The sequence below is a fragment of the Rhinopithecus bieti genome, unplaced genomic scaffold (genome assembly GCF_001698545.2).
Source record: "Rhinopithecus bieti isolate Rb0 unplaced genomic scaffold, ASM169854v2 scaffold_24263, whole genome shotgun sequence".
NCBI classification, from domain to species: Eukaryota; Metazoa; Chordata; class Mammalia; order Primates; family Cercopithecidae; genus Rhinopithecus; species Rhinopithecus bieti.
In genome coordinates this window covers 1,006,149-1,028,930 of record NW_016811410.1, presented here as the reverse complement: position 1 = coordinate 1,028,930, position 22,782 = coordinate 1,006,149, and the positions used below count along the sequence as shown (strand labels likewise).

Sequence of the window (22,782 nt, the reverse complement as noted above, 5' to 3'; positions counted from 1 at the left end):
GCAGTTGCTGTTATCATCATGGAAGCCAGGCCAGGGTGGGGGAGCGGGTGGGGCCTTTGTCGCATCTGCTGTGACCCTGGACTTAACCTTGCCCTGCCTTGTGCGGCAGTGGGGGGTGCGGGGTGGTGCGGGGGCGGGGGGAGGAGGGGGAAACGTGCTTCTTAAACTAGAACTGATTTGCAGGAGGTTCGATGGCCCAAGCCAGGACTTTGTTCGGGTTAGAGCCCTCCGTTTCCATCTCTGCCTGTGGTGTCTCCAGCAGCAGCTTCTGGCTCCATTGGCAGATTTGCTTAAGTCACTTGCCCTGTCTCTGGGGGAGAGGCTGCTGCGTGTGGTTGGCGTGGTAGAACCTGCGGTCTCCCCCAAAAAACTCCAGGCTGTGCTTGGGTGGGGTCCGCTGGGTCCCACACCCCTCCCCATGGCAGGGCCAAGGAAAGGCAGCTCCAGATCACACAGGCTGGCCAGGCTGCCTGCGGTTAGGTCATGGAAACTCATGGTGTCCTGTGTGCAGGGCAGAGAGAAGAACAGGCCCCTGCCCACACAGCTGCTCCGTGTGCCTTGGCCAGTCCCATCGGCTGCGCCTTGAGGAGGCCGTCTGACCAGGGGCATGTGGGAACCTGGGTCTGGTTGGTCACACACAGACCTCTTCCTGGGATCCCTGCACCCGCTGCAGCCCAGCCCAGACCTGAAGGGACCTGGAGAGGAGAGCCCCCACCCAGGGCAAGGGTGGGCAGCAGGGATTTTAGGGATTTTAAACGGTATTTTCCAGGCATTGTTGGCAAATAGCAGTGGCCTTTTTCTATCAAGAAATTCCCGTGTCCCTCTGCGTGCCTTATCTTGGCACGGGGCTTCCACTGGGGTGCTGTGCAGGATGTAATTCCTTTTTAGGTCACTCCGATATTCCTCTTTGGAGGACGCCTGACAAGGCCTGGCTGTTGCTATTTTTAACACCGAGTCTTGGCCGTGCCGATGGACGTGGCCTGGGCAGGGCTGTGCTGCCTGTTTCCTGGGAACCAGGGGCCCTTCGTGCTGGGCCCAGCTCCGCGTCAGAAACAGGGTGCTGCTTGTTGCTTGGCTGGTGCACGTGCTCTTTCTTGCCGTGCCTTTCCAAGATATTTTTCTTGGGCCTTCCTATGAAGCATCCAGGTCGAGAACGCTAATAAAACAACCCAGGTGTTTTTAGTGACTACCCTTTTTTCCTTTAAGTTAGGAGCACCTGCTCTTTCACTGTGGCATTTTGGTGAAGAAAATGCACCGCTTTGGGCTGTGGCTTCCCTGATCGTTCCCAGGTCACACGTGCCAGTGTCATTGTCACTCAGGGTGTGAAGTGCTAAGCAGAAGCTCAGACTCGTGGGTGGAGACATGCACCCCGTGGGGGCTGGTGTCTGTTCACAGTCCCGCCAGATAACCTGGGGACACTGTCACGTCTGTGCTGTGCGGCGGTGTGTTTCCAGCCAGGCCTGTCCCAAACGTGCTGTCCGACACCGTGGCGTGGCCTTTCCTGTCCGTCCTCTGTGGTCCAGCAAGATGTTTTGTTGAAGGGATCTTTGTCCAGCATCGTGCAGGCTGCAGAGGCTCCCAGGCCAACCCCGGGGAGCTCCTTGGCTTCCTGCACCTGCCTAGAGCTCTGTGTGTGGCCCTGTCCTCCCGGTTCCCCGGCACCTGCGTCCCCTGTGGCTGTATCTCTCTGGTATAGGCCAGCGCCTATGGTGTGAGTAGCCGTGTCTGGCTGGTGCCACCTCACTCTGTCCAGCCTATGCTGAGCCTGGACGCCAGCACTGTCGACACCTCCCCGTGACCGTCTCAGGAAGGCATGTGCTGAAGTGCACACTCAGAGGCGGGGAACCAGGCCCTGGAGTCCCCACCAGGAGAGGGCCCAGCAGGAGCCTGTGCCCGGCGTGCTTCCTGGAAAGCTCACACTTCCACCCACCACCGCACCCAGCCCAGACTGTCATGGGCACTGACTGAATTGATCAGGAACTTGGGAGCCAGGTGTGAAATGCAGCCATTATTAAAAATCAAATTATATAAACCTATAATAAAGCAAATATGTTAAAACCAAAGGCAATAAATGCCCTACACCCATCACTTCCTAAGGATTGTACTGCTACATAGGATCTTGATTATTTAGCTCTGTGTCTGTGTGAGGGAAATACACAGTATTTGATGTGTGAGTGATGGTGCCTTGCTGAGCACCTCTCCTGCCCCAGGTTCAGTGATGCCACATCGGCGGCTTAGCGTTGGCCATGGCGGGGCATTCAGACCTCGACAGGGCGGACCCAGGGCCTCGCCTGGAGAGCTAGTATTGAGCCCTTCCGAGCACACCACTGCCTGGGGCGTTGGGGGGCTGGTTCTGTCTCCCTTCCCCGTGGAGGAGGCCTCTGTCCCCAGGGCAGGGGCTCCTGGGTGCTGCTTACTTGTCAGGTAAAGAGATTGCAACAAAGTGCCCTGTCCCTGGCTGCCTTTTGTGGTGGTGCTAGCTATCCGTCAGCTTTAGTAGTGAGCCTCAGCTCCTGGACCTCAGCCCCTGCTTGACTCCCCTTGGTGGGAGAGGTGCTTGAATCCTGGCTGTTGGGATTCATGGCTCGTCAATGAAGCATTTACATTTACCCTATAAATTCTGCAGCTTCACTCACTTGCAAAGGAAACATTTTTTTTTCTGTTAGCCAAAAATGTCCGACAGCAGGTCACTAAAAACCATCCTCTTCTAATGAGCTATTTTGAGTTTCTTGCCTTGTGCGGTGATTAAATCTGTTTTAGATGAAGTCTCTGATGTGTCTCTCTGTCAGCTCTGGCGAGGCCATTGCAGGTGCCCGAGTATGGAGTGGGTTCGTACTGTCTGAGCCTGGGCACCTCACCTCCTCCAGAGCTGGCAAATGGAAGTGTTTTCAAGCTGAAATCCCAAGCAGGACATTGATAAGAAACGGAGATTGCCTCTTTTCTCCCTGGCCTTGCCATTGTGAGACCAGGAAAGATTGGAGACCTCAGAGAAGGTCGTGGTTTTTCCATCATTCAGAGGCACTCACTCGAGGGCCCTGGAGGCGGCTTCCCGCAGCTCCGGGGCTCCTGCCTTGGGTGTTGCTGGCTGGAGGGAATGTGTTTTTTGGGTTTCTGGTTTTGTTCCTACTGAGTTAAACAATGAGCACATTCAGCAAACTTTTATTGTGACGATTTCAAGCCCACATAACAGCGGAGAGAATCCTTTCCATGCCCAGCACCCAGGCTCAGCTGTTAAGCTCATGGCCAGTTCTGTTTCAGTTCCCTCCACCTGCTCCTCCCAGCCCTGATCATTTGAAGCAAAAGCCAGACAGTGCATCACTTCATTCGTGACTATTTCAGTAGGTATTCCGAAGAATACAGACCCTACACGATGTCTTTGTATATAAAAAGATGACCAGTAATTCCAAGCTGTTCAATATCCAGTCAGGATTTAGATGTTCTCAGTTGTCTCATAGTTGTTTTTTACAGTTCGTGTGTTACAGTTAATCGATGTTTAATAGAAATTGTTTTGTAGCTTTCTTGGGGTTAGGAGTGCCGTCTCCCTCGGCGGGTGTGCCACAGAGAGGAGTGTTCTGTGTTCTGCAGGCGTCAGGTGTGGTTTTCTGTGATGCCAAGTGGACCATGGAGCTTGACTGTGCCCTGCGTTTTGACTGCTTGTGTGTGTTGGTCTAGATCTGTTGAGTGCCAAGGGAGGGCGCTAAAGTCTCCTACAGTGGTTGTGGGATTGTCTGTTTCTCCTTTGTTCTGTCAATTTCTGTCCAGTGTATTTTTTGTTATTAGCCACATACACATTTGTGGTTGTATCTTCCTGAGAGTTGTCTTGGTCACCACGAATGTTCTTCGTCTCCTGGAGCCTTTGTCTGATGAATATTGCCGCCACTGCAGCCCTACCTGGCTCACGGCAGCCGCCCAGGCTCTCGGCTGGCGTGGTTTGTGCTCTTCTGTCTGTGTGCTTTCTGTCTGTTTGTGTCTTTATGCTGAAAGTGTATCTCTTACAGGCAGTGTGTCCTTTGGTCTTGTTTTTTATCCACCCTGTAGCTCCCAGCCTTGCAACTGGAATGTCCAGAATAGCCTCAGCCAACGGGACTCCTGATGACAGAGAGTTCCAGTCTGTGGTACTCACCATGGCAGCCTCTGGCCACCTGTGGCTTTTGATTGCGCATTTGAAATGTGATTCGTGGTGTCGAAGAACTCAGCTTTTAAACATTTATTTCTTTTTCTTTTAAATAGCCACATTTGACTCGTGGCATCTGGATAGCACAGTACCAGTCTCGGCCATTAACCCTTTTATAACTGTTGATGTGGTTGAATCTGGGTCTGCTGTTTTTTATTTTTCTGTTTGTACACTGGTTTTTGTACCCTTTTCCCCCCATTCCTGCTGTCTTTTGAATTATTGAATTTTTTTTTGGCATTCCATTTTTATTTTTTTATTGGCTGTCTGCCTTTGTAAATGTTTTTTTTTGAGACAGAGTCTCACTCTGTCGCCCAGGCTGGAGTGCAGTGGCACCATCTCCGCTCACTGCAAGCTCCACCTCCCGGGTTCACGCTTTTCTCCTACCTCAGCCTCCCAAGTAGCTGGGACTGCAGGCACCCGCCGCCATGCCTGGCTACTTTTTTGTATTTTTAGTAGAGACAGGGTTTCACTGTATTAGCCAGGATGGTCTTGATCTCTTGACCTCGTGATCCGCCTGCCTCGGCCTCCCAAAGTGCTGGGATTACAGGTGTGAGCCACCATGCCTGGCCCTTTTAAAGATATTTTAAAGCTTTTTGGGAGGGTGAAGTGGGAGGATTGCTTGAGGCCAGGAGTTTAAGACCAGCCTGAGCAACACAGCAAGATCCCTGTCTCTCGAAGATTAAAAAAAAAAAAAATTAGCTGGATGTGGTGGTGTACACCTGTTGTGCCTGCACTCAGGTGGCTGGAGGCTAAGCCAGGAAGATAACTTCAGCCTGGGAGGTGGAGACTGCAGTGATCTGATCACACCACAGCACTTCAGCCTGCATGACAGAGCAAAATCCTATCTCAAAAAAAAAAAAAAAGGCATATTCAAGTGGTTGCTAGTTAATATTGTACTACTTCGTGTGCAATGTAGAAATCTTGAAATCACATAGGTTTCTATATGGCATGTATTCCATCTGTATACATTGAAAATCCCAGTTGGAAATATTATTTTTAAAAAATGGTTTATTGGATAAACAAAATGTGTGTATTTTCTATACTACACACACATATACAATGGAATAGTTCGCCATAAAAAGAATGAAGTCATGTCTTTTGTAGCAACGTGGATAGAAGTGGAGGCCATTATCTTCAGTGAAACAACTCAGAAAGTCAGTCCACATGGTCTCACTTCTAAATGGCAGTGAGGGATGAGAATCACCTAAGGCTACAGTGCACATGATTCGAGTGGTGGTTACACTGAAAGCCCTTCCTTTAGCCCTGTGCAAAACAGCCACGTCACAAAACTGCACTGTACCCCTTACATTTATACAAATTAAAAACATAAACTCAGCGTCAGCACACTGGACTCCCCCCACCCTGGCTTGCAGCCCAAGCCAGCCTGTTGCCCGCCTGTGGAAATGGAGTTTGTGGACGCTCCTGCGCCTTGGTGCTGCCCTCGCACTGCAGAGCAGGGACCACAGAGCTCCTGTGTCCATCTGGGTATTTACAGAAAAGAACCAGCCCTGCCTTCTTGGATTCCTCCGAAAGGGCTGATGGGGACAAAATTTCCCAAATTTTTGTATGTTGAAAACTGTTTTCTATAGTTTTGGAATTTGAAGGATGCTTTGCTGGATAAATATCCCTTGGTTTAGGCCTCATTTCACTGAGATGTTTAGGGAAGGTCGTTCTGTTTTTGCCTTAGTGCATATGTTGGATTTGAAGAGACTGGTGCTGGTCTGATTCTTTACACTTTATTGTTTTTTGTTTTTTTTTTCTTTTTTCTTTTTGAGATGGAGCCTTGCTCTGTCGCCAGGTTGGAGTGCAGTGGCACGATCTCAGCTCCCTGTAACTTCCTCCTCCCAGGTTCAAGCGATTCTCCTGCCTCAGTCTCCCAAGTAGCTGGGACTAGAGCGCACGCCACCAGGCCCAGCTAATTTTTGCATTTTCAGTAGAGAGGGGTTTTACCATGTTGGCCAGGATGGTCTGGATCTCCTGACCTTGTGATTGATTCCCCCCCTCCCTCGGCCTCCCCAAGTGCTGGGATTACAGGCATGAGCCACCTATTGTTTAATTGATCTTTTTTACCTGGAGGCCATGAGGATCTTATTTTTATCTTTGAAATCTTGGAGTTGATTGCTTTGGGTTAATTTTCTCAAGTATTCAGTGAGCCTTTCGGTGTGTAAGTGCGGGTCTTTTTCTGTTGGGAAACGTCTTCCTGGGTTATAGCTTTAAATGTTAGTTCTGCTTTGTGTTTTGGGCGTCCTTCTTTGGGTCCCTGATCCTGCAAATGTTCCTCCTTCTCTGCCTGACTCCCATGGTCACCTCTTTCTCTCACAGTTTTCTCTGCACAATTTTGCTTTCTCCGTGGATTTTTCTGACTTTGATGCCCATGTTGGGTTTTCCTTCCAGTGACTCTCCTGGCCCCTGCCGTGGCTGCCCTCCTCTGTCGCGGCCGTCCTGTGCTCTGCTCTGCCCCCCAAGGTTGATGGCGCCGTCTGTCGCTTTCTCCCTGTGGTCCATTCTGTATTTTAGTTTCGCATCTCTGATGTCAGGTGGATTTTCTTCTTCTCAACTGCTTGAGTAGCTTTGATTTTATCTGCAGTGTAGGCTCACGTTCTCTTCTGCTTCGCAGTTGTTTCCCTCGGGCCGGGCACGTTTCCCTCGGTTTGCATGTGTCCAAGTTTTTGTCTTTTTTCCGCAGCCGTTTTGTAGGGACTCTTCTTCCTTTTGCTCATCTTTAGTGGGAGGCGGGGGTTTGCAGGATTCCTGGTTTAACAGCGCCCTCTTCTGTAGGTGTTGCGAAGTCCAAGTGCATTTGCTGGCTTTGGAAGTTGGGGCAGCGATTGGGGTCTGGGAGTCCTTGTTCTCTATTTGCTGGCGCTCTTTCTCTTTCAAGTCTCTCCTTTCCTGCCTTTTCTTCCTTTCTCCTTTGCCGCCTGGTGACTCAGGGCTGCCTCTTCTCCCTCTTTTTAAAACTCTTTTTCTCTTCTTCGTCGGTGGTGTGTCAGTAGTGCCCTTGAAATCATGGCTGTCCTGCTAGGCTGGGCTCCCACTTTCACTCATAGCGGCCTCCACGTCTCGCTCGTGTTCCGACCTGCGCTGGGATGTGCTGGGACGCTCTTCCCGGATCTTCACCTCCGGGCTTGCTGGCTGTGTGAATCTGTGTGTCTCATCCCTGGTGTCTCCCTTCCCTCTCCTGTGGTGTTTCTTGCTGTGCCTTTGTGCTCCACAAAGCCTTGCACTCCAGCGGGGGCAGCCCCGGAGCCCGAGAGATCACCTTCTGGAGTCTGGATTTTTCCTCATTTTATTCACTGCTATTTGTCGCTTCCAGTTTTATTTTGTTTTATTTATTTATTTATTTATTTTATTATTTTTTTTTTGACGGAGTCGTCGCTCTGTCACCCAGGCTGGAGTGCAGTGGCCGGATCTCCGCTCACTGCAAGCTCTGTCTCCTGGGTTTTACGCCATTCTCCTGCCTCAGCCTCCCGAGTAGCTGGGACTAAGGGCGGCCCGCCCACCTCGGCCACGGTAGTTTTTTGTATTTTTTAGTAGAGACGTGGTTCACCGTGTTAGCCAGGATGTCTCGATCTCCTGATCTCGTGATCTTGCGCCGTCTCGGCCTCCGAGTGCTGGGATTACAGCTTGAGCCACCGCGCCCGGCTATTTATTTATTTTTTGAGACAATGTGCCTGTCACCCAAGCTGGAGTGCAGTGGCAAATCTCGGCGCCATGCGGCCTCCGCCTTCCTGGTTCCATGCGATCCCCCTGCCTTAGCCTCCCTAGTAGGCTGGGATCACAGGTGTATGCAACCACGCTGGCTAATTTTTGTATTTAGTAGAGATGGGGTTTCCCATTTGGCCAGGCGACTCGAACTTCTGCTCAGGAGATCCACCCGCCTCAACCTCCCAAGTGCTGGGATTACAGGTGTGAGCCACTGAGCCCAGCAGCTTCCACCTTTTCTTTAAGCCACACATGAGGCTGCAATTTGGGTTTTCTCTACTATATAAGTAAATATATTAATATATATATTATAAACTTATATAAGTATATTATAACATAGTTTAATATTAACATTCATTGTATATCACACATTAAAATGTATACATATAAATATGCCTACATAGAAAATTGAGGAGCAAATTTTTGGGAGTAGGTGGTCTTCAGCTACCCTGGAGGCTCATTCTATGTATTTTAAGGAACCCAAGAAGAAAAAATATAATCTTTTATATTTACCCAGATACTTCCCATTTTTTCTGCCTTTCCTTTGTTCTTGGAGATCCCAGCTGCCCCCAGATCATTCCCCCCCAGCCCTGCCTGGCCGTCAGTTTCCAGCAGACCTACTAGTGGAACATTCACTTAGTTTTCTTTTGTGTGAAAATGTTTCCCTTTGCCTTCATTCCTGAAGGATATTTTCAATAGATACTGACTTCTGGGTTGACTTTTTGTTTTTTTCCTTCAGGACTTTAAAGGCCTTGTTCCACTGTCTTTTGGCCTCGAGGTTTCCTGATAAGAAATCCATGGTCATTTGAATTGTTGACGCCTTCCTGTATGTGTGTTCTGTGACTTCTCTCCAGTTGGTTTCAGAAGTTTTTTCTATTAACATATTTTTGTTTTCCTCAATTTGATTTTGATAAAGTGTGGCACAGATGTGCCTAGACAGGAATTTCTTTGAATTTATCTTGTGATTTGTTGTTTGAATTTATCTTGTTAGACACTCATTGAGGTTCTAGAATCTGTAAATGTATGTCTGTCAGCAAATTTAGGGGAATTTTGGCTGTTGTTTATTCTCAGAGTTTTTCTCACGCTCCTCTGTCTCCCCTCTCCTTCTGTCGCTGTGACTACGCATAGAGTAGATGTGATGCCGTTTTCCCATCGGAGGCTCTGCTGGCTTTTGCTGAACCTTTGTGCTTTCTGTTCTTTGATTTCAGTAATTTCTGTTGACTCATCTTCAGGTTTCCTGGCTGTTCTCTGTCATCTTCATTTTACCATTGAGTTATTCTGGTCATTTATTTCAGATATTGTATAAATGTTTTTAGTTTTTGAAATTTCTGTTTGTTTCTCCTTTATAGTTTCTGTTGAAATTTCCCTTCTTTTCATTTATTTCAAGACTATTTACTTTGACCTCATGGAGCATGTTGTAGTTGTTGCTTGAAAGCCTTCCTCTGCTGTTTCCGGCACTGGTGTCGTCTTGGTGGTGGCATCTGTCTGTTTTTCTTTCTGTTAAACGCGGGCCACGTTTTCAGATTCCGATAACTTAGGGTTGTGTCCTAGTCACTGTGGATGCTGCATTGTGTAGACAATGGCTTTTCTTACAGTTCTTCTCAGCATGCATTCACCCTGATGAGGTACAGACCATAAGTTCAGTCTCACGCTGGGTGCTGGTCAGAGCCCACCTCACCACTCAGAGCCTCTGCTTGCCTGCGTAGGTTGTCACACACGCGTGTGTTTGGGGTTATTGGAGACTCGAGCAGGTTCATACACATACTTAGGGTTGCCTTTTCCTAGCTCTTCCTTCCAGGGTTGTCCCCGTACCGTCCGGCTAGCCTGGGCTTCTTTTTGTTGCTCTTCTAGCCAGAGAGAGGTTGGGGTTTCCTCTGGATTTGTGGGGTCCATATTCTGCTGCTCCCGTATGTGTGGCCCAGGCTTGGGCAAAGCCTGAAGAGGGAAGAATGAGAGACGCCCCCTGTGCGTCACTTCTCCAGGCTCTGACTCCCAGTGCTGCCTGTCTGCCTCTCTTTACCTTTCAGCGTCCTCGGGTGCTTGTTTTGTTTTTAGTGTGTGGTTGTCCTCAGCGGGAACAATGGCCTCTGAGGGCCTCACACTCCCATGGCAAAACTGGAGCCCCTGCTGATATGCCCTTGCAGTGCCTTTTAGTTGATGCATGTCTGTGTACACCTTCCTTTCTCTCGGTGGTTTCCTGTTCTTTGCCTGTCTTTGCCTGTGCTTATCTGTGGAAGGCATCCAGTGTCCCCCACGCCGTGTCCGTGGTCCTGTGGCTGGAGGCGTCCTGTGGCTGTGCTCAGCGTGCTATCTCCCATTTCCTGGAATCAGCCTCTCTCTAGATCCGATGTGGGTTCAGTTTTTCCACCGGGATGCTTTGCCGTGGCGTTGCAGCTTCCATCGGGAGGCGTGTGCTCTGCTCACCCCTCAGTCTGTGTCTCTTGGTGGTATTAGCAGCCGCTGGTCGTCACTGCCTCAATTTACTGCATCGTTAAGAATTGTAAAATGGCGGTGCTGACGAGTTGATGGGTGCCGCACACCAACATGGCACAAGTATACATATGTAACAAACCTGCACGTTATGCACACGTACCCTAGAACTTAAAGTATAATAAAAAAAAAAAAAAAAAAGAATTGTAAAATGGCTATATTCTAATTCTACCATTTCGTTTTCATTTTTTGCTAAGAGTGTTTCTGTAAAGAGGGACTGTGTGCCCTGTGCTTTTCCAGAGACACCGATTGTCCAAGAAAGGCAGGATAATGCCTTGCTTCGTTTCCCTTATTTGCCAGTTTTCCAAACAATGTCCTGATCCAAAATAACACCCTGATTTCAAGATGACCCACGCCTGGAGGCGCTCAGGCTCGCTGGGGACTTACGGGTAGACACTGTTGTGTTGTTCTGATCCATTCTAGACCATAATTCTGTGTCCTAGACGGAGTTTATAATATGTGAAGTTACAGTTCTCCATACAGGTAACTCGTTCAGCTATCCAGATAGATCTAACCAGGATGCCTTCCTTCTCCTTCATGAATTCCACAGACAGTTCACCTGTGCCTTTGTGGAGTGAGGTGACCCCATGCCAGAGGGCGGTGTTCTGAGCCCAGTCTCTCAACAGAAGCCCCTGGGACTGGGTGTTAACTCACCCGCAGTCTGTTCCAGGACAGCTCTGCACAGCCCCGTTTAGTAAACTGTGCGTGCAGGTGCTTTGGTGTGTGGGTGTGGAGGAACAACAGCATCATTTGCCGCCATTCAGTGCCCAGCTCTTTTCTATAGTCGTTCATTGTTTTCTTCCGAAAGTTTTCATGGAAAAGATCTTATCATTTTGATGACTTGGTTTTCAAAGAAGTGTGGCCTTTCATGTGTTCGGGATACCCGTCTGTGGAACCTGTTGTAGATGTGTGGAGACCCTGGGCTTCTCCTGATGCATCATTTTGTGTTTCTGAAACATGCTCTCACTTCAGCTTTGAGGGCGTCATCACCCCCGTGCACAGTCAGGGTGTTGGGCACACAAGCAGGGCTCCCCAACATGGACCAGCACTGGCGTGTCAGGGTTCAGGGCTCATGGTCCAGTGGGAGGGGATGTGGAGAGCAGCCTATGACCACAGAGGAAAAGGAGGTTCACTAAGCCATCTGGGAGTCCAGCGGGAAGGGGTGGCCTTCTGGGGGCAGCCTGGAGCCCGTCTGCGTTCTGGGGGCAGCCTGGAGCCCGTCTGCGTTCTGGGGCAGCCTGGAGCCCGTCTGCGTTCTGGGGCCAGCCTGGAGCCCGTCTGCGTTCTGGGGCAGCCTGGAGCCCGTCTGCGTTCTGGGGCCAGCCTGGAGCCCGTCTGCGTTCTGGGGCCAGCCTGGAGCCCGTCTGCAGGGGAGGCCCGGGGCGTGGGGAGTGGGTGGAGGTGTTCCAGCAGAGGGGCAGCAGCAGAGCCCCCGCTTGCTCCGTGCGGTGTCCGGTGGGCTGGGGACGCTGTCTGAGAAACCCTGGTGTCCTTAGCTCTTCTCCACGTGGCTTGCTGGCCGTCCTCTCGCATCAGGGCTGTGTCTCACTGTGCGTCTGGTGTTCCGGGGCCCCTGATGTGGTGGCTATGCCAGCATAGCTGCAATTTCTCCACCGCCTCACTCCTGCCAGTGACAACCCAGGAAATGCTGTCAAATCTAGTTATCCGTGAGGTCATTGGGAATTCGAGGACATATCTTTTCTTGTAGTGGCGTTTGCCTACAGAGCTGTGTGCGTCGCAGCCCCTTTTCCTCCCCCATCATGCCGGGAGCAAGGGTCCCCTCTGTTTGCAGGGACCTGGCCTTTGTTGGCGGGGGCTTTGCTTAGGAGCACGTCCGTGTAACGTACACTTGCTTTCGAGAGAAACCAAGCTGTTCTGGTTTAAATTAGTGGGACCTTTTGTCAAGAACTGCATGAAAATATATACGTAAGACTTCTGACCCAACTTTCCGTGTGGAGGGGCGGCCGCACGCGAGGATAAAGACCTGCCGATGAAGCTCGGTGGTAATTTTACATGTCATAACTCTTCGTCATCCTGCTTTTCTGTCACGTGCCTGGAATCTTGCCAGCCCGGGGAGACTGAGAGTGTGTGTCGCTGATGTAGCTCACGTTCAGTCCAGTACAAAGCAGGCCTTGGCGGGTCACCCAGTGGGAGATGTTGACTTTAAATGAATGTCATGGAGAGAGGAGTCATTTTCTTCAGTTGTTTATTTAAACTTAGTGACTTGTTAAAATTTAGTTTCAAGTAGTATTAATTAGCAAGATCATTGGGTTTACCAATTAAGATATATTGAATATAGGGTTCCCCCCCATAGAGGTATGGCTTAATAAGTTAGCTCTGCTAGTATATAGAAGGAATTCAACTATTAAAGAATAAGAAAGGCACAAAATAAACCTAAACATGTTCAAGTTATTACTGAATATTGTACTGCTGCCACTCTTTTTCTCTGGGTAGTACGGGAGTCGAGGCAGTCTAGTGAGAAATGTCATGGGCCTGAAGGATTTTGAGGCCAGATGCAGTGACTCACCTGTAGTCCCAGCAGTTTGGGAGGCTGAGGTGGGAGATTGCTCGAGCCCGGGAGTTGAAGGCTGCCATGAGCTATGATCACACCACTGTACTCCAGCCTGGACAACAGAGTGAAACCCTGTCTCAAATGAAATTAAATGAAATAAAATTAAAATTAAATAAAATGTAAGTGTAATAAATATGTTGTCTTAGGACGGGCAGCTTAGTGTTTGGATTCTGAGACCAAGCAGGAATGGTGAAGGGATGGGGGATGAGAGGAAGTCAAAGGGCATAAAAGCATCAGCCTGGCCCAGGTCTGAGGATGCTGTAAGTTACTAATTCTGCTGGTGTGTTCGAGGTGCTGTGACCAAGGCCAGGAGCTCTGGCATAGAAGTAAAAGCCAGCGTCGGTTCCTGTGCCCAGCCCTGAGCCACTATGCCCACGGTATCCCTCACCTTGGGTCCCGGTGCCCTGTGAGGAGAGAGCTGATGTCGCCTCCCACTCGCAGGGGGTCGTGGAGGCTCCGGAGCTTGGTGACTCCACAGCTGATCGCCCCATGGTGTCCTAGGGCGTGTGGGCACAGTGAGGCCTCTTCTTTGCTGGGGAGGCATGGCGGATCTCAAGCCCACCCACTTCCCCTGCCTGGACACCACAACAAAACCAGAGTTGTGCATCAGGACAGCCTGGAAACAGACCACCAGAATCACTCAGGCCACTGGCACCAAGGGTTGTCTGTTGTTTTGAGCACAACCTAAAGGGACAGCTGGCCCCTGGGGAACCACGTTCGGCCGGCCGTTAGGGAGAATTGCACCACCTGGGCCTGAAGGCAGTGGGCTGTCTGGCCTCCTGAGTGCCCAGGTAGCCCATGCCTGTGTCCATGAGGGAGGATCCTGCTCGATGCATCCACGCAGAGGCTGCTGTGAACTCAGGCACGGCCGCCCTTGTCTCCTGCTGCTGCTGCCACCTGCAGCACAGATGGGGCCTGTCCGCAGGGCCTGGTCAGAGCCGTTTCTGTCTCCCCAGCCTGAACCCCGTCTTTACTTGCAGCACAGACAGAGCCTGTCCATGGGGCCTGGTCAGAGCCATTTCTGTCTCCCCAGCCTGAACCCCGTTTTCACCTGCAGCACAGACGGGGCCTGTCCACGGGGCCTGGTCAGAGCTGTTTCTGCCTCCCCAGCCTGAACCCCGTCTTCACCTGCAGCACAGATGGGGCCTGCATACCCAGGGTGCGTGGTCAGAGCCCAGTTTCTGCCTCCCCAGCCTGAGTCCATCTTCACCTGCAGCACAGACGGGGACTGTCCATCAGGCCTGGTCAGAGCCGTTTCTGTCTCCCCGCCTGGGCCCGTCTTCTCTTGCTGGCTGTCCACCTGCTCAGCTGTGCCTGGACCATGGCCACCGGGCTCTTGGGAGGCAGGCTGTGCCCGTGGCTCCACGCTCTTGGCAGTGGGCCGTGCCCGTGGCTCCGCCCGGCTCACACCGAGTGTTGTGTTGCCGTGGCACCTCCAGGCTCCCAAGCCCAGCACAGGCAGCACCGGCCCCTTCTCTCCCCGCCTTTCCCCTCCTCCAAGGAAGTCCGTCCTGCTGGGCCCTCAGTGGCTGTCAGGGCACCACCACCCCAGCACCGGACAGAGAACCCTGTGGGGGGCTTGCTCCTTGGAAGCACTGTGCGTCCTGTGTTCCAGGAGAGCGGGGTCCATCAGTGCCTCACGCCTCATCCTGCTCAAGTGACGTGTGGCTCCCCGGCTGCGTCGCGTGTGTCCCGCCCAGGGTTTCCTGCCGGGTGAGGTGGTTCGTGTCCTGGCCTGCGGCTGTCAGGACTCCCGTGAGTGGCAAGGTGTACGGTGCGGAGCAGTGGCTGGCCTGACAGTGGGAAATAGACGGGGACCTGCAAGGAGGGGAGACCATGTCGCTCTCCAAATTCTCTGCCCGCGTGTCCTCTTGGAGCCTCTTGGTGGAAGCCGCCAGGTCACACAGGAGGCCGCACTGACAAGGATATTAAGGATGTTTGTGGCCCTGCTCTTTAGCTGTGAAAGTTTGGAACAGATTCAGCACGCCGCAGCGGTGATCACAGGAGTCAGAATCCTTGCTGGGGACCTCAGAGACATGTTGGGGATCTGGGAGCCTTGGTGGGGCGGGTGGAGCAGGGGACCAGTGGCCGTGATGCCAGGCTCAGTTCCCGGCTCTGCTACTTAGTGGAAGTGACCTTGCGCGAGTTGCTGCTGTGTGTCGGCGTCCTCCCAGGCTGTGAACAGGCGGCGGAGTGCCTGCCTCCTATACAGATGAACACACACGCATACACAGGCACACGTGTACGCACACATGCCCAGGCACACACGTGCTGGTATGTGCTCCCGCACACACATGCACACGTGTGCACCCTTGCTGGGGTTGTGCCTGGGTGTTGCTAATGGCAGACTTCCTGGTGAGATTGTGACCAAGTTGATCTTGAGGCTCCCAGATGCTCTGCGGTAAACGTGTAACTTATTTTAACTGGAAAAAAGACCTTCAGATGATTGACGAGGGCTCTGAGAAATCTGGACTCTTCTGTGTGGAATTTATAGTAATGGGAAATTGAAAAGTACTGGAAATGTAAATAACTAGGAGCACAAAGGCGAGGTGACTCCTAGAATCTGTCCAGAAGAACCCATGGTCGCAGACATGGGGCCCCGTCTCTGCCAGACCCTGGTGGCTCCCAGGCTGTGGGAGCAGTGGAGGAGGCGGTGCCATGCGTGGTGTGTGGCTCTGCGGGCGGCTCCGACCACCCTGACAGTGTGATTCTCTCCCTCCAGGTCGTGCACACACACAAGCCGCACTTCATGGCCTTGCACTGTCAGGAGTTTGGAGGGAAGAACTACGAGGCCTCCATGTCCCACGTGGACAAGTTCGTCAAGTAAGTCTCGGGGCAGGTGCTGGTGTGTGTCCTCTTCTCCGGGGGTGGGGGTGCCGGCGGGGGTCTTTTGATGGTACTGTGATCCCCAGCCTCACCATTCAGGACTCACCTGGGGGTCATCTTGGCTGAGTCTCAGTTTTCCAAAGAGAGAAGGAGTGGCCCAGACATGTGACCGCGAGCCTCCTTGGGGCGGCGACGGAAGGCCACGGAGTGACAGCCCGCTGCCTCCACACGGCGAGGTTCTGTGCTCTCGGGCCAGGGGACGTGAGCCCCACGTACCGAGCAGAGCCGTCCCCGTGTGTGTGTGTCTGAGGCCGGGCCTGCGGTGGCCGGGATTCACATCCCACTGCGGAGTCTGTCTCAGGGAGGTCGGCTGGGAGCGTCCATCTTTCTTGGAGACAAAATCTCCGTCGTTTAGGAGGAAGGTGCCCCGCATGTGATCCCAAAGTGCACGCCCTGAAACTTCCGACAGGGCCGGCCCAACTGGGTCCTGTCAGGGAAAAGGGGGCGCCCGGACCTGGGGCATCCAGGAGTGGACACGAGTAGGTAGGGGCAGGCAGGCTCATGTTCAGACATGGAGCCTCCTGTTGGCTGTTGCTAATAGTGGCTGCTGTATTTTCCTGAGGCCGCAGCCATGAAGCCCGTCCTCCGTGTCCCCTACAGTGTGGCCTTGGCACATTCCCGTGTTGGGGGCTCATCTGCACCTCCAGACCCTGGGCAAGCCCTGGCTTCTTCGCAGCATGAGGGCTTCTGGGACCAGCCCCCAACATCACAAAGCTTCACTGCTGCCACACTCTGTGGGTTGACATAGCCACGTGGAGTCGGGATCTGTGGGCAGAGCTGTTGAGCCCTCCCGGCCTGGTGCCAGTGTGAGTGTGAGCGAGGCTTCAGGCAATCCCAGCCGCTGCGTCCTCGCTGTCCAGTTGCCGGCTGTCATGGAGTGACATAAGCCCTCTGTCTTGAACTCCCAGCACAGGGTCCTTGAGCAAAACAAAGTGATGGTTTCAGCTGCTAAAAAAAAACTGCCACAACTTCCCAAAATAATCTATAATTTAAGGCAGTTTTTTTTTTTTTTTTTTTGATACGGAGTCTCGTTCTGTCACCCCGGCTGGAGTGCAGTGGTGTGATCTCGGCTCACTACAAGCTCTGCCTCACGGGTTCACATCATTCTCCTGCCTTAGCTGGGACTACAGGTGCCTGCCACCACACATGGCTAATTTTTTTTTGTTTGTTTGTTTTTGATAGAGATGGAGTTTCACCATGTTAGCCAGGATGGCCTCGATCTCCCGACCTTGTGATCTGCCTGCCTCGGCCTCCCAAAGTGCTGGGATTACAGGCGTGAGCCACCGTGCCTGGCCAGTTTAAGGCAGTTTTAGTCAAAATCTTAGCAGCATTTTTCCTAACACTCAACAGACTAATACTAAAATTGCCCTATAAAAGCAGAGGGTCAAGAATAGCTAAAAGAATCCTGAAAGAAAACAAAGTGGATTCTCACCCAGCTTGACCCCAGGGATGATTCTGAAGAAGCGGTGGGGCAGGTGGCACAGGCCCGGAAAGGAGAGCAGGTCAAGGCAGGTGCGCAGCCCAGAAAGCAGAGAGCGGAGTCGAGGCCCCGCCCAGTCCCTCATGGCTGCACCTGGAGGAGGACAGGTGGGGACATGGGCAGGGGCACGGGATCGTTGGTGTCCTGTGTTGGGAAAAATGAAATTGGATCCCTGCTTTATGTCATAAGTAGCCTTTTCTCTCTCACCCTACGTAAGACGAATTTCAGTTGTATTAATTACATAAATGTAAAAGGCAACATTAAAAATTTCAGTCTAAAATATAGGAGAAAATCTTTATAGTTTTGGGATGAGAGATTTCTTTTAAAATGTACAGGAAGTGCAGCCTACAGAATAGAAGGTTGAAAAATGTGGCCACGTTTGAACTAAGTGTTTGCTTATGAAAAGGCACTCAAAATGAAGTCAGAATTAAGCCATGTTGGGAAAAGATATCGGCGGCGCACCTTCCTGACAAAAGCAGTGTCTCAATATATGAAGAACTCAGTGAGTCGGTAGGAAAAGGAAAGCAGCCCCTGTTGGGAAGCGGGGCACCTTCCAGAGGAGAGAAAGTGAGGATGGACCCTGAGCACGGAGGACGCTGCCCTCAGCAGGCGGGGATGCCATGAGCCGGACGGGGGTGACGTTGCCGTGTTTGGCGTGAGAGCTTCACAGCAGAGTGTGGCCCCGCGACGCCGTGTGTGTTTCCTTCCTCCGCACTTGATGCCTAATGTACGGCATTGTGATTTTTGCTCTAAACAATTTTCTTTTTAAAAGGTTAAGACATGAGAGAAACGCCATTGATTTTGACCAGTTCACTGGCTGGTTTCAGTGCCCTCTGCCCTTTTGTGTGGATCCTGGTTTTTATCTGGCATCCTTCTCCCTCTGCCTGAAGAACGTTCTTTAACGTTTATTTTAGCACAAGTCAGCTGCTCATGAGCTTTTGTTGATCTGAAAAAGGTCTTTGTCCTCATTTTTGAAAGCTGTTTTGTTGTAAATAGAATTCTAGCTTGTCAATTTTTTTTTCCTCTCACTACTTTAATGATATCGCCCCATTGTCTTCTGTATTGCATTGTTGCTGGTGAGAATCTCGTCATTGTGCTCTCTTAATTTTCTTGTATATAATGTGCCCTTTCCTCCACTGCTAGGTTTTGTCTTTATAGCTGGTTTGCAGCAACCTGATTATGTTGTGCTTTACTTTGATGTGCTTTATGTTTATCTTGCCTGGGGCTGTTTGAGCTTTTGCAGTCTGTGGGTTTATCCTTTTAATCAAATTTGGGGAAGTTTGTCCATTATTTCTTTAAATGCTGTTTTTCTTTTCCTTCCCTTCTCTTTTGTTCTCAGGCTCCAGGTACCTGTTGTTAGATTGCCTGGTTCTGCCCCACAGGGCCCCAAAGCTCTTCTGATTGTTTTCAGCTCCTTTTCCCTGTGTTTCGGTTTGGATCGCTTCTGTTGCCGTAGGTTTAAGTTGCCGGGCTCTTTTCTGTTGCAGGTTTTGATCGTCTCTTAGGTCCACGCAGTCAGTTCTTTCATTTCTTTTTTTTTTTTTTTTTTTTTTAGGGGGGGTCTCGCTCTGTCGCCCGGACTGGAGTGCAGTGGCCAGATCTCAGCTCACTGCAAGCTCCGCCTCCCGAGTTTACGCCATTCTCCTGCCTCAGCCTCCCGAGTAGCTGGGACTACAGGCGCCGCCACCTCGCCCGGCTAGTTTTTTAGTATTTTTTTAGTAGAGACGGGGTTTCACCATGTTAGCCAGGATGGTCTCGATCTCCTGACCTCGTGATCCGCCCATCTCGGCCTCCCAAAGTGCTGGGATTACAGGCTTGAGCCACCGCGCCCGGCCGGCAGTTCTTTCATTTCTGACATTGTGTTTGTCAGCTCCTTCCAGAAGCCTCGCGTGTGCTTTCCCTGTCCTCGCTTTTCCCTGCTTTTCCCTGTCCTCACTTTTCCGTCCTCACTTTTCCCTGTCCTCGCTTTTCCCTGCTTTTCCCTGTGTCTGTGCGTTCCTTTTGCTCTCTGCTCACAGTTGTAATGGCTGTTTCCAGCTGCTTTCCGCTCATTCCATCATTTTTGCCTCTTCCGGGTCCGTTTCTGTTGACTGCTTCTTCATAGGATGACGGGACACGTTCACATGGTGTTGCTGCTTCTCATATCAAGTTATTTTCCATACAATGCCAGACATCGCGAATGTTACATTGTTTAGTGTCTGAGCCCTGTTTTCTTCCTTTAAAGCATGTTGAGGGTTGTGTTTGCCAACAGTTAAGCCACCTGGGGATCAGTGGGAGTCTGTCAAGGCATTCTTTGCCTTGCCCTTCTCTACTGGCGCGGTTTTATTTTCTTCAACGTGGAGCCCCCTTCTTCCTGACACGTGGACTGGCTGGATCACGGGGTGCTGGTCTCCTGTCTCCCCACTGTCTTGAATAAGCAAGCGTGGGTGGGGGGATGTCGTACTGTCTCCGTGGAGGGGCCGGACAGATGGGGCCTCGTCCTCCCGTTCGCGGGCTCCAGGGGTGTGTGGTGGCTTCCTATGCAGCCGTGCTTTGCGGAGATGGTGGCGAGCTTGTCTCCTTAAGGCTTTCCTGACGATAAAATGTGACCAGTAGGATGAACGGTCAGGGACAATGGCGTGTCCAGAGGTCCTTTCCCTCCTGTGTGGTTGCAAGGCCGTGGCAACTCAACCAGCATCCTCACTGCCACTTCTGGGAGGAGCAGAGGGGGACAGAACTGCCTTGGCCGTGGGGTGCATGTGCCCCAACCTGTGTGTGCTGGTGGCTTTGGGGGTCCAGTTTCTCTCTGAAGACCAAGCGTGAGCTATCAGGAGACCCCCCAGAGCTTGGAGTTGTGCTTCCCTGGCATGAGACCTTGGGTGTGTTCTCGACGTCTCCATCCCTGGGAGGCCTCAGACCCCAGCATCTCACAGGCTGTGTGGAGACCAGAGCCTGCGGGAGCTTGAGCTCTGCACATGCTGAGAGCTGAACGTGAGGCCAGCTCCTGCGGTGGCTGCTGCCGCCATTCTCTGCCCTCTGCCTGTCATGGGTGGACGGTCTCACGGTGATGTGCCCATGTGCTGGGGCCCCTCTTTACACCTTGTGGGCATCTCATGAGGCGTCTGTGTGGCTTTTCCTCAGGAACTTACTTTCTTCCTTCCAGAGAACTATTGTCGAGTGATGCGATGAAAGAATATAACAGGGCTCGAGTCTACCTGGACGAAAACTACAAATCCCAGGAGCACTTCACGGTGAGTTGCTTCCGCTGCCCGGCACAGGGGTCAAACAGGCTGGCCTTGGCGGAAGCCAGCCCTTCACCTGTGTAAATGGAGAGGGGGTTGGGGTGCTCCCTGCCTGAAGCCTCACTCCCGCCACCCTCCCTGGCGCTCCCACAGTCTGATTGTTGGTCTGCTCGGTGGTCTGAGCCCATGGCTGGCCTGACAGGGAAGATGGCCCAGCACGCACAGGGTCTTGGGGCTCCAGACCAAGCCCAAGCGGGAGTTGGGGAGTGACAGCCGGGGAGAGGCCCAGGGCCTCAGCGTGTGTGAAAAAGAGGGAGTCCAAGGCTCCGGGCGTGTAGATGAGAGGTTGGACGGCAGCCGGGATCTGCTCCGAGAGCCACCATCGCCAGCCCTGCTCCCATGCTGGAGCATCCTGCCTCGGAGAGAGGCTGTTCCTCGGGATGACCACAGGGGGAGTGGGACAGAGCCTTCCACAGGGCTGCGAAAGACCAATCCCTCCTCTGGTCCCTCCTCTGCGGTCCTCTGTCAGGTGGACACATGAGAGGGTGGCCCTGGTGGACATGGCAGACACAGAGACACAGGCACCAGGTGTCTGGGAAAGGACAGGAAGCCCCTCAGAGGAGGGGACGCTCTGCAGGTCGTGAATAACTCGCTGTTGGTTCAAAGACCCACATCTTAAATCCCGTCTTTATGCCCTGGGCCCCCTGGCCTGGGTGCATCTGCTCCGTCTCTGGGGAGGCCCTGGGTCCCCTGGCCTGGGTCCATCTCCCCTGTCTCTGGAGAGGCCCTGGGTCCCCTGGCCTGGATCCATCTCCCCTGTCTCTGGGGAGGCCCTGGGTCCCCTGGCCCGGGTGCATCTCCCCTGTCTCTGGGGAGGCCCTGCATCCTTCTCCCCCATCTCTGGCCTGTCCCAGCATCAGTGCCCACCAGCCATCATCCCACCGTTGCGTGACAGGCCCTTGTTAATCTGCCCTCTCCCTGGTGGGCGCCCCTGTAGGCAGCAGTGCTGAGGGTCTCGCTCTCCAGTGTTCCTCTGCCCTGCGGGTGGGACTCTCATTACTCTTTGGGTTCAAGGGCCATCTCGCTCGTTTGGGCATCTAGTGCCAGTTAATCAATGTCCTTGTCCCTGAGATGGTCACACAGCTGTCATGCATGGTCCCCAGCCATAGTGGAGTCTATACAATCCCAGGAATCCCCTGTTCGGTCTCCGCCCCTCCCACTATCAAGCAGCTGCCACACACAAGTGGCCTCTCCTCGTGTTCCGTGGGGCACATGGGGGCCGCAGGGCCCACTCACACCAGAGCCAAGGCCTCATCCCTGTGCTCAGGATGTCTCTCCACCTGTCAACCTGCCTTCCTCTCCCATCTTGGTCCCTCCTCCCGACCAGCTTCTTCCTCTCAGCTCTGCCATCCTTTCATTAAAACGGCAGTTTCCTTGACCCTCTCACTCTCCTCTGCCATGAACCAGCATCCTGTGTTTCCCAAGTGGGGGATTATTTAGATGAAAAAGAAAATACCACTGGGTGAGCAGCAGATTAGATGTTGCAGAAGAAAAGAGAAGGTGACTGAACTTGAAGACAGCCACAAAAATTACAGTGAAACAGAGAGAAGGACTGAAAAGTGGATAGAAATCACGGTGAAATACCAGGTGTCCTAACACGTGTGACTGCAGCCCCAGGAGGAGTGGGAAGAGGAGGCAGACAGGGCGATGCTTACAGATGTCGTGGCTCAGATTTCTTCACCATTCCATGAAACTTACAGAAAGATCCAAATACTGCAACAAGCTTCAAGCCAAATAAACATACCAACGCATGCCAAGGTCAGATTGCTGAAAGCAAGTTACATGAAGGCCCTTTGCCACCCATCATCCTCAGAAGAGTAGTGCTCTGCTCCCTACCTCTGTGTGCCGCCCTGCCGTGGGAGCCTCATCTGTGCCAGTCACCAGCCACCTCTTCCTCAGGTGGACCGTCGCTCAGCTCTTTCCAGCTTCCTTTAAATATAAAGACACAGGTATTTTAAAAGTGAAGGGACGGAGGAAGATGTACCTTGCAGCAGTCATTAGAAGAAAGTAGGAGTGGCTGTCTCCATATCACAGTCACCTCAGAACAAGGGTGTTGTCAGGGCTGAGGGGTCATTTCACAATGATAAGGGGTCAGCTTTTCGGGAGGACATAGTGGTTGTGAATGTGTGCCCCTAATATCAGAGCTCACTTAGACACGAAACCGACAGGGCTGGATGGAGACGGACAGGAGGCT

General features: G+C 52.1%; 1 protein-coding gene across 2 annotated transcripts in view; it reads left to right on the top strand.

The window, feature by feature from the left end:
• Window positions 1-22,782, top strand: part of INPP5A (inositol polyphosphate-5-phosphatase A) — a 242,348-nt gene that overhangs the window by 96,412 nt on the left and 123,154 nt on the right. For both annotated transcript variants that reach the window (XM_017893832.1, XM_017893833.1), the window contains exons 3-4: window positions 15,664-15,764; window positions 20,450-20,537. In XM_017893832.1, the coding sequence (XP_017749321.1) occupies window positions 15,664-15,764; window positions 20,450-20,537 (189 nt within the window). The remainder of the gene's footprint in view (window positions 1-15,663; window positions 15,765-20,449; window positions 20,538-22,782) is intronic.